General features: G+C 40.9%; 2 protein-coding genes across 7 annotated transcripts; one reads left to right on the top strand and one right to left on the bottom strand.

The window, feature by feature from the left end:
* Positions 1–86: 86 nt before the first annotated feature.
* hemk1 (HemK methyltransferase family member 1) lies at positions 87–4,818 on the bottom strand. Of its 4 annotated transcripts, XM_035777189.2 has the most exons (12): positions 4,514–4,818; positions 4,192–4,365; positions 3,978–4,069; positions 2,140–2,233; positions 1,760–1,897; positions 1,586–1,650; positions 1,425–1,474; positions 1,199–1,304; positions 1,008–1,103; positions 852–890; positions 495–605; positions 87–379 (listed from the first exon to the last, which is right to left on the bottom strand). In XM_035777189.2, the coding sequence occupies exons 1-12, from the start codon at positions 4,592–4,594 to the stop codon at positions 316–318; spliced, it is 1,110 nt and encodes a 369-aa protein (XP_035633082.1). In that variant the 5' UTR covers positions 4,595–4,818; the 3' UTR covers positions 87–315. The 4 variants fall into 4 exon arrangements, with proteins under 4 accessions (XP_035633082.1, XP_035633081.1, XP_035633083.1 ...); XM_035777188.2 differs by having other exon boundaries at positions 495–890; XM_035777190.2 differs by lacking the exon at positions 852–890.
* Positions 4,819–5,052: 234 nt separating this feature from the next.
* On the top strand, positions 5,053–12,598 carry nprl2 (NPR2 like, GATOR1 complex subunit). Of its 3 annotated transcripts, none has more exons than XM_035777187.2 (11): positions 5,053–5,082; positions 8,611–8,702; positions 9,012–9,180; positions 9,289–9,397; positions 9,483–9,619; positions 10,097–10,194; positions 10,884–10,920; positions 11,071–11,164; positions 11,254–11,371; positions 11,565–11,707; positions 11,860–12,598. In XM_035777187.2, the coding sequence occupies exons 3-11, from the start codon at positions 9,019–9,021 to the stop codon at positions 11,925–11,927; spliced, it is 966 nt and encodes a 321-aa protein (XP_035633080.1). In that variant the 5' UTR covers positions 5,053–5,082; positions 8,611–8,702; positions 9,012–9,018; the 3' UTR covers positions 11,928–12,598. The 3 variants fall into 3 exon arrangements, 2 of the variants coding, with proteins under 2 accessions (XP_035633080.1, XP_035633079.1); XR_004826538.2 differs by lacking the exon at positions 5,053–5,082 and adding an exon at positions 5,089–5,639 and having other exon boundaries at positions 11,614–11,707; XM_035777186.2 differs by lacking the exon at positions 5,053–5,082 and adding an exon at positions 5,089–5,639.
* Positions 12,599–13,906: the final 1,308 nt, after the last annotated feature.

The raw sequence follows: 13,906 nt of genomic DNA, 5'->3' as shown, positions 1-13,906 counted from the left end.
ACTGAATGCCTTCTGGGAGGGTGAAATTCTGAGAGGGAGGGTTCTAAGAAAAGCCTCTCAGTAATTACCTTCAACCTACTACTCGCTCGGTCACGATCACACTCCTTTATTGCCACACAAACACACATTAGCACCTACAACGTCCTCAGGTATAAATGAAGCCCATCTACGATATGTATATGTGTGTGTTTGTGAATTTCTACATTATTTGAGCTCAGTAGTGTGTACAGTACGTGGCAGATGGATGGTGGGTGTTGAGGCTGTAGCAGGCTGGTCTGAAGCCAGTGAAACAGGATCCATATCTCACACAGTCTCTCAATGCTGGTCCTGGTCCTGATCTGTGTTGCACTCCTTTTTTTGAAGGATGCAGAAACGGGGCCTATAAGCGACAGAGAGAATATGAATCAGGCGTTCAATATGAATACATTTCTTGATCGAAGGTTTTGAAAATGTAGTTATTTAACAAAGATATAGCAGTCTGATTTACTCCTGACCTGTCAGTGATGTCACGATGCGTGTGCAAGTAGTGTAACTCTTCGACACTTTCCTCTACCCACTTCTGGATGAGCTGTGGATGACGTGGGTCTACTTCCAAGTATACACGACTGCGAGACAGGAAGAAATGAAAACACAGTGAAGTGAAACTTCTCAAACCATTGAATAACAGAGATTGAAGTAGTGAGACCTGCTTTACAATAGATACAACAGAGTGACTAGACAGAAAGCTTCTTAGTGTGCGCCACAAAACAGTACATCTAAAATAATATTGGCCTACTGTGAATATTTCCTTAAAATCAAACACTGTGGCCTGCATAAACACTTCCAATACAGTTTGTAGCTCCAGAACTGACTTGAGTTTCACCATATGGATATGATGAGCGGTAAGGTACCTAGGAACAACGGGGGGAGGGAAATTATAGATAGCAATGATACATTCATATTGACCAATTTCAAGCGTGTGATTTTATGTTATGTTCTAGATGCAGAAAATATACTCAGTACCTTACCCATGGTTGGATAAGAGCTTTGGAGCCAGAGTCAGAATGTGTCTCATCACCTGCATGCCATCTTTCCCCCCATCCAGAGCAGCATGGTCCTCAAACCTGAGGATGTCAGCACAGAACACTGTAGTTCATATACTTCCATTTGAACTCGAAGTGTGCGTGCGTTTGTGTGTGCGTGCGACTGCTCGTCTCACCTGAGGATTTCAGGTTCAAGTGATATCATATCCTCTGAGAACAGGTACGGAGGGTTGCTGACCAAAACGGAGACTGGACTGCACATGCTCACAATTATGTCTGCATCTAGAACATAACATAAAATCACACCCTTGAAATCGGCAAATCTGAATGTAACATCTGTATGGCTTATCTTCCTTTACCGATGTTATAATATCCCTCCCCCATCATTCCTATTGACCGTACCTCTCATCACATCCATATGGTGAACCTCAAGTCGGTCCTGGAACCCCAAACTGTAGCATACAGCCAATCAGGTTTGCACATATTCACAAAACATGAATTAATGTGGCTAATCAAAATCAGCTAATCAAAGTAAAATTGTTATCCTGCGTTTTCATGATTACCTGTGTGAGTTCTCTCTTGTCAGATCCACAGCATCCTTGTTTTTATCTAAAGCAATCGCTCTGAGCTGAGAGAGAGAGAAACCCAAATATCAGTGTTGTTTGAGTGAAGGGGCTCAGAGATCAAGGAACATGATATGAAAGAAAGGGAGAAAGTAAAAGAGGGGGAGAGCACACCTGTGGGAGACTCTTAAGTAAACTGAGGGAGATAGCACCAGAGCCACAACCCACTTCCAGGCACCTGAAGCTGGTCTCCTCACTTAATCCAGTCCCCTGCTTCATCTGGAGATCTGTAAGCACTAGGCCAACCAACTCCTGCACAGACAGACAGACGTGCAACCATAGCTTCATGTCTCTGCAATGGAAATTCTGACGACAGTCACAGAATGAAATATTTAAATGCGCTCTTATCACAAGAGATTATGGTCCCTTGTGTTTCAAACAACTTGTTTTATAGTATGTGTAAGTGACTTACCTAGTTAAATAAAGGTTAAATAAAAAATAAAATAAATAAATAAATAAAATAAAATAGTGTGTGTGCGTGTACTCTCCCGCACCTCAGTTTCAGGCCGGGGGATAAACACGGGAGGTCTCATCTTCAGTGTCAGATCTCTGAAGTCCCACTCTTCAATCACATACTGCACTGGCATTCTGAACACACAGCACATTTCACATGTTCACGCAATGTAGGCTACACTTTCCAATGAAATTCTTAGCTTTCAGAGACAGAAGAATAGGTCAAGTGCACCGTCACTGACTAGCACGTTAAGACTAAGCTTGTACAGTGCCTTGCGAAAGTATTCGGCCCCCTTGAACTTTGCGACCTTTTGCCACATTTCAGGCTTCAAACATAAAGATATAAAACTGTATTTTTTTTGGTGAAGAATCCACAACAAGTGGGACACAATCATGAAGTGGACCGACATTTATTGGATATAAAACTGAAAAATTGAGCGTGCAAAATTATTCAGCCCCTTTACTTTCAGTGCAGCAAACTCTCTCCAGAAGTTCAGTGAGGATCTCTGAATGATCCAATGTTGACCTAAATGACTAATGATGATAAATACAATCCACCTGTGTGTAATCAAGTCTCCGTATAAATGCACCTGCACTGTGATAGTCTCAGAGGTCCGTTAAAAGCGCAGAGAGCATCATGAAGAACAAGGGACACACCAGGCAGGTCCGAGATACTGTTGTGAAGAAGTTTAAAGCAGGATTTGGATACAAAAAGATTTCCCAAGCTTTAAACATCCCAAGGAGCACTGTGCAAGCACTAATATTGAAATGGAAGGAGTATCAGACCACTGCAAATCTACCAAGACCTGGCCGTCCCTCTAAACTTTCAGCTCATAAAAGGAGAAGACTGATCAGAGATGCAGCCAAGAGGCCCATGATCACTCTGGATGAACTGCAGAGATCTACAGATGAGGTGGGAGACTGTCCATAGGACAACAATCAGTCGTATATTGCACAAATCTGGCCTTTATGGAAGAGTGGCAAGAAGAAAGCTATTTCTTAAAGATATCCATAAAAAGTGTTAGTTTCAAGTTTGCCACAAGCCACCTGGGAGACACACCAAACATGTGGAAGAAGGTGCTCTGGTCAGATGAAAACAAAATTGAACTTTTTGGCAACAATGCAAAATGTTATGTTTGGCGTAAAAGCAACACAGCTCATCACCCTGAACACACCATCCCCACTGTCAAACATGGTGGTGGCAGCATCATGGTTTGGGCCTGCTTTTCTTCAGCAGGGAGAGGGAAGATGGTTAAAATTGATGGGAAGATGGATGGAGCCAAATACAGGACCATTCTGGAAGAAAACCTGATGGAGTTTGCAAAAGACCTGAGACTGGGACGGAGATTTGTCTTCCAACAAGACAATGATCCAAAACATAAAGCAAAATCTACAATGGAATGGTTAAAAAATAAACATATCCAGGTGTTAGATTGGCCAAGTCAAAGTCCAGACCTGAATCCAATCGAGAATCTGTGGAAAGAAATTAAAACTGCTGTTCACAAATGCTCTCCATCCAACCTCACTGAGCTCGAGCTGTTTTGCAAGGAGGAATGGGAAAAATTTCAGTCTCTCGATGTGCAAAACTGATAGACATACCCCAAGCGACTTACAGCTGTAATCGCAGCAAAAGGTGTCGCTACAAAGTATTAACTTAAGGGGGCTGAATAATTTAGCACGCCAAATTTTTCAGTTTTTGATTTGTTAAAAAAGTTTGAAATATACAATAAATGTCGTTCCACTTCATGATTGTGTCCCACTTGTTGTTGATTCTTCACAAAAAAATACAGTTTTATATCTTTATGTTTGAAGCCTGAAATGTGGCAAAAGGTCGCAAAGTTCAAGGGGGCAGAATACTTTCGCAAGGCACTGTATGTACCTGTTGAGACGTCTGGAACAGAGCTCCCATGTCTGCTCTGTCTGTTCTTGTGTCAGGAATTCAGCCAGCCTGTCCTGTCCAATGCCCTCTAACTGCGAGGGGAAGAGGTTGAGGGTTAGATGATTCCTTCAGTGAGAGAATGATAGACCGAGAAGGATGAAAGGTGAATATGGAAATGATTTGCAAGGATCATATTTTGGGTTCAGAAACTCACTGTTTTAGCACCAAGCAAATGTGCAATGATGTACTGGCTGGAGAGATGTGGCTCTGAGACACCTCTTTGCTGGAAATGGTCTGTCCATAACTTGACAGCTTGCTCCACCGTGAGCCTGCTCGCTGTAGGTAAGGCTGGGACGCATTCAGCCACACACGGAGACGTGCACAGCCACTGGAGGAAGGGAGGGAGCGAGACAGCGATAGAGAGAATATTACGAGGCTTCATTCAATAATGAATTCCAGTTATGTTTATACTGTAAACAACGCACTTTCCTTGCAATCCACGTGCAACACTTTATAGGAAAGGCATCTTAATTTACCTTGTGTCCAATAAATCCGTCTTTAAGTGGTTTAAAGCAGTTATAAACCTCCTTCAATGGTCTTCGTAATCGTATCCACATGGTATTCCACTTTCTCTTGACAGAAGACCAACACGTGAAGCAGTTGACATAAAGAAGGTAAAAAATGTAGCTGATATGAAACTCCGAAATAATCGTTTGACTATATTAATGGATATTGTGTAAAACCAGCTGAATGTGGTCTAATGACTGTACTAACTATTAAATACAAAATAACCAACCATTTCAATAATTAATTAGAGGTATTCACTTCCGGGCATCCTTCCTTTTTTCAGAATAATAGTGCATTAGATTAATTCATAAATCCTTCCAAAATAAAAGTTAACTGTATTTTGTCGATCCATACAATTAGGATGAAGTTAAATTAAATTATATTTTTAAGAAGAAAATTGCAGTACATGCATCAAATTAATTCATACCTGATCGACATTTATTTAACGTGTACTATAAAGATTTCATTTCCCAAATCTGACATCCATCATCTTGTTTGGCGTGTCCTGGAACGTACCCATCAGTAATGCGCAGTGCGGGTAAATTATGTTCGGGAACTCCACCATGTTTCATCGATAGCGCAAGGTTGTTGTTAGCCATATAGCTAGCTAGCATACCACTTGTTCGATTGTATGTGGTATATTTTTTGCATGCCATTTAAATAGATTGGTCGTCAATTGTAAGGAAATACAAGAGGATCCAGTTGTATGTTTACACATTAGCCAGAGAGTTAAGTTAGCTGGAGATAGCTGGACTAGCTAGCTAGGGTAGACTGTCAACAACAACTCTTCCCTGCTCTGTCAGGAATTAGGAGTCATCATAGCTACTAGCTAGCCACAGTAACAAGAGAGTGATTTACAACCACTATATATATACACAGCTACTGTAGGTCTTCAAATATACTTAATTTCAATTGAGCATTCACATTGTCTGAGAACGGAGTAAAAGATTGACGCAGTTGGAGTTACTTTCTTTCTTTATTATACTACCTGAAGTTTAAAGTCATTTTTACAACGTCTTCATGGGGATGAGTCGAATAGAGTGTATATTTTTTAGTGAGTTTCACCCCACACTGGGACCAAAGATTACTTACCAGGTAGGTGGTGTACAGTATATGTTTCGACAGTTTTTGCAACCAGTGTCAAGCTAACTTTCTAATCAAATCGCATTTTATTTGTCACATGCTTCGTATACAACCTGGCGGGTAGACTAACAGTGAACTGCTTACTTACGGGTCCTTTTCCAACAATGCAGAGCTAAAGATAAGATCAAAAATAGATATAGCGACGCAATGAATAACGAGTAAATATAACATGGCTATATACAGTGGTGTAAAAATACTTTAATGTACTACTTAAGTAGTTTTTTTGTGGTATCTGTACTTTACTATTTATATTTTTGACAACTTTTACTTTGCTACATTCCTTGACAAAATAGTGTTCTTTTTACTCCAGACATTTTCCCGGACAACCAAAAGTACTCTCTACATTTTGAATGCTTAGCAGGACAGGAAAATGGTCCAATTCACACACGTATCAAGAAAACAACCCTGGTCATCTCTACTGCCCCTAATCTGGCAGACTCACTAAACACAAATGTTTGGTTTGTAAATTATGTCTGAGTCTTGGAGGGTCCCCTGGCTATCGATACATAAGTTAAAAAAACTAAAACGATGCCCTCTGGTTTGCTTAATATAAGGAATTAGTAATTATTTTAATACTTAAGTATATATAAAACCAAATTCTTTTAGACTTTTACTCAAGTAGTATTTTACCAGATAACTTTTACTTTAGTCATTTTCTATTAAGGTATCTTTACTTTTCCTCAAGTATGACAATTGGGTACTTTTTCCACAACTGCTATAAATAGGGTTTAGAAAATAACATGGCTATACAGGGAGTGCAAGTACTAAGTCAATGTGCAGAGGCACAAAGTAATTGAGGTACCTATGTACTGTACTGTACATACAATGCATTCGGAAAGTATTCAGAACACTTGACTTTTAACGTTACAGCCTTATTCTAAAATGGATTATTAACTGGGTGGTTCCAGCCCTGAATGCTGATTGGCTGACAGCTGTGGTATATCAGACCGTATACCACGGGTGTGACACAACATTTATTTTTACTGCTCTAATCTAACTAGGCAAGTCAGTTAAGAACAAATTCGTATTTACAATGACGGCCTACCAAAAGCAAAAGGCCTCCCTGCGGGGGCAGGGATTAGAAAATATATATATAATTTCTCAGTTTGGCCGGGCGGCCAGCATTAGGGAGAGTCTTGGTGGTTCCAAACTTCTTCCATTTAAGAATAATGGAGGCCACTGTGTTCTTGGGAACCTTCAATGCTGCAGAAATGTTTTGGTACCCTTCCCCAGATCTGTACCTCAACATGACCCTGTTCTCGTAGTGCTATGTACAATTCCTTCAACCTCATGGTCGTAGTGCTATGTACAATTACTTCGACCTCATGGCTTGGGTTTTACTCAGATATTTACCACAGGTGGACTCCAATCATGTTGTATAATCGTCTCAAGGATGATCAATGGAAACAGGATGCACCTGAGCTCGATTTCGAGTCTCATACCAAAGGGTCTCAATACTTATGTAAATAAGGTATCTGTTTTTTTAATTTTTTTAATACATTTGAAAACGTTTAGAAAAACCTGTTTTCGCTTTGTTGTTTTGGGGTATTGTGTGTAGATTGATGAGTACATTTTGTTTTATTGAATCCATTTTAGAATAAGGCTTTAATGTAACAAATGTGGAAAAAGTCAAGGGTCTGAATACTTTCCGAATGCACTGTATAGGTAGGGGTAAAGTGACTATCAGCAGCTTATGTGGTAAGTGTGAGTGCGTTTCATCAGTTTGCGTGTGTGTGTTGGGGGTGTCAGTAAGTGTGTGTGGGTAGAGTCCAGTGTGTGCATAGTCACTGCTAAAGAGTTAGTGCCAAAAAAGGTAAATGCAAGTAGTCCGGGTAGCCCTTTGATTAGCTGTTCAGAAGTTTCATGGCTTGGGGGTAGAAGCTGTTCAGGGTCCAGTTGGTTCCAGACTTGGTGGATTGGTACCGCTTGCTGTGCGGTAGTAGCTAGAACAGTCTGTGGCTTGGGAGGCTGGAGTCTGACACTTTTTTGGGCCTTCCTCTGACATGGCCTGGCATAGAGGTCCTGGATGGCACGAAGCTCAGCCCCAGTAATGTACTGGGCCGTACTCACTACTCTGTAGTGCCTTGCGGTCGGATGCCAAGCAGTTGCCATACTGGTGATTCAGTTCGTCAAGATGCTCTCGATGGTGCAGCTGTAGAACTTTTTGAGGATTTGAGGGCCCATGCCAAGTAATTTCAGTCTCCTGAGGGGGAAGTGGCGTTGTCGTGCCCTCTTCACAATTGTGTTGGTGTGTCTGGACCATGATAGATCCTTAGTGATGTGGACACCGAGGAACTTGAAGCTCTCGACCCACTCCACTACAGCCCTGTTGATGTGGATGGGAGCGTGCTCGTCCTGTCCATTTCCTGTAGTCCATGATCAGCTCCTTTGTCTTGCTGACATTAAGAGAGAGGTTGTTCTCCTGGAACCCCACTGACAGGTCTCTGACCTCCTCCCTATAAGCTGTCTCATTGTTGTCGGTAATCAGGACTACCACCGTCGTGTTGTCGGCAAACTCAGTGATGTTGTCGGCAAACTTAGTGATGATGTTGGAGTTGTGCGTGGCCACGCAGTCGTGGGTGTACAGGGAGTACAGGAGGGGACTAAGCATGCACCTCTGAGGGGGCCCCTGTGTTGAGGGTCAGCATGGCTGTGTTATTGCCTATCCTCACCACCTGGGGGTGGGCTGTCAGGAAGTCCAGGATCCAGTTTCAGAGGGAGGTGTTCAGTCCCAGAGTCCTTAGCTTAGTGATGAGCTTCGAGGGCACAATTGTGTTGAACTCTAAGCTGTAGTCAATTAACAGCATTCTCACATACTGTAGGTGTTCCTTTTGTCTAGGTGGGAGAGGGCAATAAAGATTGTCATCTGTTGGGGCTGTGTTCTATCTTTTCCCATCTTTCTATTGTGTTCTATCCTCTCCAGGTTCCAGAGGAGTACATATCCCGGGAGCTCTTTGACACAGTACAGGTGTACATCATTACCAAACCAGAACTGCAGAACAAACTCATAACTGTGTATGTACACTTGGGAATTTACATTAGGATATTCTTATTCATGGTCCAATTTAACAACAGGTCTTATTTTTCTCTCCTCTTGTGTCTGTTACTTGAACTAAGTGAATAATTTATTTGGGCTGCAATTTTTTCCTTTCCTGTGGCGGTCCTCACAAGAACCAGTTTCATCATGGCGCTTGATGGCTTTTGAAACTGCACATTTTCCGAATAGACTGACCTTCATGTCTTAAAGTAATGATGGACTGTCATTTCTCTTTGCTTATTTGAGCGGTTCTTGCCATAATATGGACTTGTCTTTGACTGATGTAGAACGGCCATGGGGAAGAAGTTAATTGGTTGTCCGGTGTGCATCGAGCACAAGAAGTACAGCCGTAATGCTCTGCTCTTTAACCTGGGCCTTGTATGCGATGCAAGGACCAAGACCTGTGCCCTTGAGCCAATTGTCAAGAAGCTGTCAGGGTACCTCACAACGCTGGAGGTAAAAGGATCTCCCTGGAGGCTAGTGCTCTTTTTCAAAACATCACAAGATCTGAATGTCTTATGGGATATATAGGTCAAAGTGTTAATATTTCTCTTTATTTTGCAGCTGGAGAGTGGGTTCATATCGAACGAGGAGAGCAAACAGAAACTGCTACCTATTATGTCCACCTTGTTAGAGGAGCTAAATGCTACCGGAGCCTGTACCTTACCCATCGGTATGTGTGCATTTGTACACAGCAATGTGTCAGATAGTCTTTTCTCTTTCTCTCACACACCATTAGTTTCCTCCCTCTTATTTAGATGAGTCCAATACAATCAACCTGAAGTTGATTGAGCAGCGCAGGGACCCTCTGATCGTGCAGGAGTACGACGTGCCTGTCTTCACTCAGTGCAAAGACCACTTCATCAAATCCCAGTGGGATCTCACCACTCAACAGGTAGGTCTTTCTGCCACACCGACAGTGGCTCACACAGATAGACCCACGCCTCATCCTTACCAGAAGCTTACATACAGTGTGGCTGACATCCCATCAAGGGTTTCAGAGAAACAATGATTTGTCTATACAGTACCAGTCAAAAGTTTGGACACCTACTCATTCAAGGGTTTTTCTTTTGTACTATTAAAGCTGTCATCAAGGCAAAGGGTGGCTACTTTGAAGAATCTCAAATAGAAAATATATTTAGATTTGTTTAACACTTTTTTGGTTACTACATGATTCCATATGTGCTATTTCATAGTTTTGATATCTTCACTATTATTCTACAATGTAGAAAATAGTACAAATAAAGAAAAACCCTTGAATTAGTAGGTGTGTCCAAATTTTGGACCAGTACTGTGCAATGTCATCATGCACCTGTCTCAGATTAAAGCGCTGATGAAAAAGATGTTAGAAATGTGTTGAATTCTGTTGTAGATCCTGGCCTATATTGATGGGTTCAGGCATATCCAGAAGATATCTGCAGAAGCGGATGTTGAACTTAATCTAGTCCGGATCGCCGTACAGAATTTACTGTGAGTGCTTTAAAACTGGTAATATGATGCAACAGATAATAAACCCATTGGAATAGATTCTAAGAGAACATTCTTTGATGAAACATTTCCCTTTGAAACCATGGAATAGATGCTAAGAGAACATTCTTTGATGAAACATTTCCCTATGAAACCATGGAATAGATTCTAAGAGAACATTCTTTGATGAAACATTTCCCTATGAAACCATGGAATAGATTCTAAGAGAACATTCTTTATGATGAAACATTTCCCTTTGAAACCATGGAATAGATGCTAAGAGAACATTCTTTGATGAAACATTTCCCTATGAAACCATGGAATAGATTCTAAGAGAACATTCTTTGATGAAACATTTCCCTATGAAACCATGGAATAGATTCTAAGAGAACATTCTTTATGATGAAACAACATTTCCCTATGAAACCATGGAATAGATTCTAAGAGAACATTCTTTATGATGAAACAACATTTCCCTATGAAACCATGGAATGGATACTAAGAGAACATTCTTTATGATGAAACAACATTTCCCTATGAAACATGGTATAGATTCTAAGAGAACATTCTTTGATGAAACAACATTTCCCTATGAAACATGGTATAGATACTAAGAGAACATTCTTTATGATGAAACAACATTTCCCTATGAAACCATGGAATGGATTCTAAGAGAACATTCTTTTTCACAGGTATTATGGTGTTGTAACCTTGGTATCAATATTTCAGGTAATGAAACCCTCAGTAACAATACCTTCTGAAATGTGCTGTGTGTGTGTGTGTGTGTGTGTGTGTGTGTGTGTGTGTGTGTGTGTGTGTGTGTGTGTGTGTGTGTGTGTGTACAGTCCTGCTAACACACTGTATGTTGTGTCTCTCCAGTACTCCAATGTGTACTGCACAACCCCTATAGTCCAGAGCCTGATAGATGACAGGTCCATTCAGGAGGAGTGTCTCAACTATGTCACCAAGAAAGGTAACAGCCAGTTTGGAAAGTTGTAGTCAGAACAAGTTAGAATTTGTTACAGTGAGTGTATGATAAGTTCTGCTGCCTGTGTGCTTCAGGACAGAAGAGAGCCTGTTTAAGGGATGTGTTCCAGCTGTACTGTGGTCTGACTCCAGGCACCACAGTTCGTGATCTTTGCTCCCGCTACTCACAGCAGCTGCAGAGGGTAGATGAGAGGTGAGTTATTAAGCATCCATGTTGACTCATGATGTTTATGTGGTTGACATAGACCTCAATGTCCATATTTATTTATTTATTTATTTGTCAGGGACCATGTACAACATGCCATTGCACCAGATTTAGCTAGATAGCTAATCCTCATCTACGTGGAGAAGTGTAGAGAATAGTGATATCATGTGATGCTCAACAGGAGGTTGATCCAGTATGGACTGATGAAGGCTCTCATTCGCCGTCTGCAGAAGTATCCTGTTAAGGTGACACGAGACGAGAGGAGCCGCCCACCACGCCTTTACACTGGTTGCCATAGTTATGACGAAATCTGCTGCAAGACGGGTAGGTTAAGGCGTTTATGATGACACATTACTGGTTTTATAGTGATGACGTGTTTAGGAAGATTCATAATGACAGAGGGCTGGATAAGTATTTTGAGAAATCGTTCTATACTCTGTAATCTCTCATGGCAGCGCCTTTCCCTGTATTTGCAGGAATGAGCTACAAAGAGCTGGACGAGCGCTTGGAGAATGACCCCAACATAATTGTGTGCTGGAAGTGATACCCTGGCTTAATCAGCAACCACACTCACTTTGATAGAGAAAGTCATCTCTCTAACAAAGACAGACAGACACGAGGTCCGATTGTACTGAAACAGAGGCCTCTTGCTCGCCTCTCATCTGACCCACACAACTGCCTGCTGTCCAGGAGACACAATGTGGATCAACCTCGGCCAAAGATGCCTTAGAAAAGTCAGTTTATCACTGTTGTTGTCTGTGGACTTCATCCAAAATGTTCTGGAAATGATCTGTGCATTCAAAGGCTGAGACATGTAGGAACTTATATACTACTATTATGTCACCAATGTCACCTGTTATCATCCTCAGGTTTTTCCATCCAGACTTTGAATCAATCATTGTGGGATAGTTTCATTCAGAACAATGAATGGAATAATTTAAAAAGACCACAAAAATGAGGAATGTGGCAGGTAGCCTAGCGGTTAAGAGCGTTGTGCCAGTTCAGAGAACATTCGCTAGTTCAAACTCTTGCGCCGACTAGGTTAAAAATGTGTTGATCTTCCCTTGAGCAAGGCACTTAACACTAATTGCTCCTGTAAGTCGCTCTGGATAAGAACATCAGCTAAATGACTCAAATGTCAAATGTGCTTATTAATGTACCAAAAAATGATAATACCAACTCCTTGCAATAATAAAGATGCGTTGTTGATTTGAATGACCCATTGTCTGACTGTGTTTATCTTGCTCACTTCACCTACAGAGCCTTCAGAAAGTATTTATACCCCTCGACTTATTCCACATTGTATTACAGCCTGAATTCAAAATGGATTGAATTGGTTTTGTTTCTCACCCATCTACATGCTGTTTCTTTCAATACATTTGCTAACATTTCCAAAAACATGTTTTCACTCACGTTATGATGCTTCTTAACCCCATAATGTGAATGAAAACATGTTTTTAGAAATGTTAGCTAACTTATTGAAAATTAAATGCAGAAATACAGTCTCTAATTTACAGAAGTATTCACACCCCTGATCTCAATACATGTTAGAATCACCTTTGGCAGTGATCACAGCTGTGTCTTTCTGGTTAAGTCTCGACGAGCTCTGTACACCTGGATTGTAGAACATTTGCACATGCTTAAAAAAATTCTTCAAGCTCTGTCAAGTTGGTTGTTGATCATTGCAAGACAGCCATTTTCAAGCATTGCCATAGGTTTTCAAGCCAATTTAAGTCTTGGAACATTCAATGTTGTCTTGGTAAGCAACTCCAGTGTATCTTTGGCCTTGTATTTTGTGTTATTTTTCTGCGGAAAGGTGAATTTGTCTCCCAGTGTCTGTTGGAAAGCAGACTGAACCAAGTATTCCTCTATGATTTTGCCTGTGCTTAGCTCTATTTGTTTTTTGTTTTTTATCCTAAAAAAGAGTATACTCATAACATAATGCAGCCACCACCATGCTTGAAAATATGAAGTGGATACTCAGTAATGTGTTGTGATGGATTTGCCCCAAACATAACACTTTGTATTCAAGACAAAGTTAATTTCTTTGGCACATTTTTTGCAGTTCTACTTTTGTGCCTTGTTGAAAACAGGATGCATGTTTTGGAATATGTTTATTCTGTACAGGCTTCCTTTTTACTCTGTCAATTAGTTTACTATTTTTGAATAACTACAATGCTGTTGATGCATCCTCAGTTTTCTCCTATCACAGCCATTAAACTTTGTAACTTTTTAAAAGTCACCATTGGCCTAATGGTGAAATCCCTGAGTGGTTTCCCTCCTCTCCGGAGTTAGGAAGGACACCTGTATCTTTGTAGTAACTGCGTTCATTGATACACCATCCAAAGAGTAATGAATAACTTCATCATGCTCAAAGGAATATTCAATGTCTGCTTTTTTCATATGACCCATATATCAATAGGTGCCTTTTTTTGTGAGACATTGGACAACCTCCCTGGTCTTTGTGGTTGAATCTGTTCACTGCTCGACAGATAATTGTACATGTGGGGTACAGAGATGAGG

This window comes from Oncorhynchus keta, chromosome 10 (assembly GCF_023373465.1).
Source record: "Oncorhynchus keta strain PuntledgeMale-10-30-2019 chromosome 10, Oket_V2, whole genome shotgun sequence".
Taxonomy (NCBI): domain Eukaryota; kingdom Metazoa; phylum Chordata; class Actinopteri; order Salmoniformes; family Salmonidae; genus Oncorhynchus; species Oncorhynchus keta.
The sequence above is the reverse complement of the archived record's forward strand: the minus strand, read 5'-3'. Positions and strand labels throughout refer to the sequence as shown.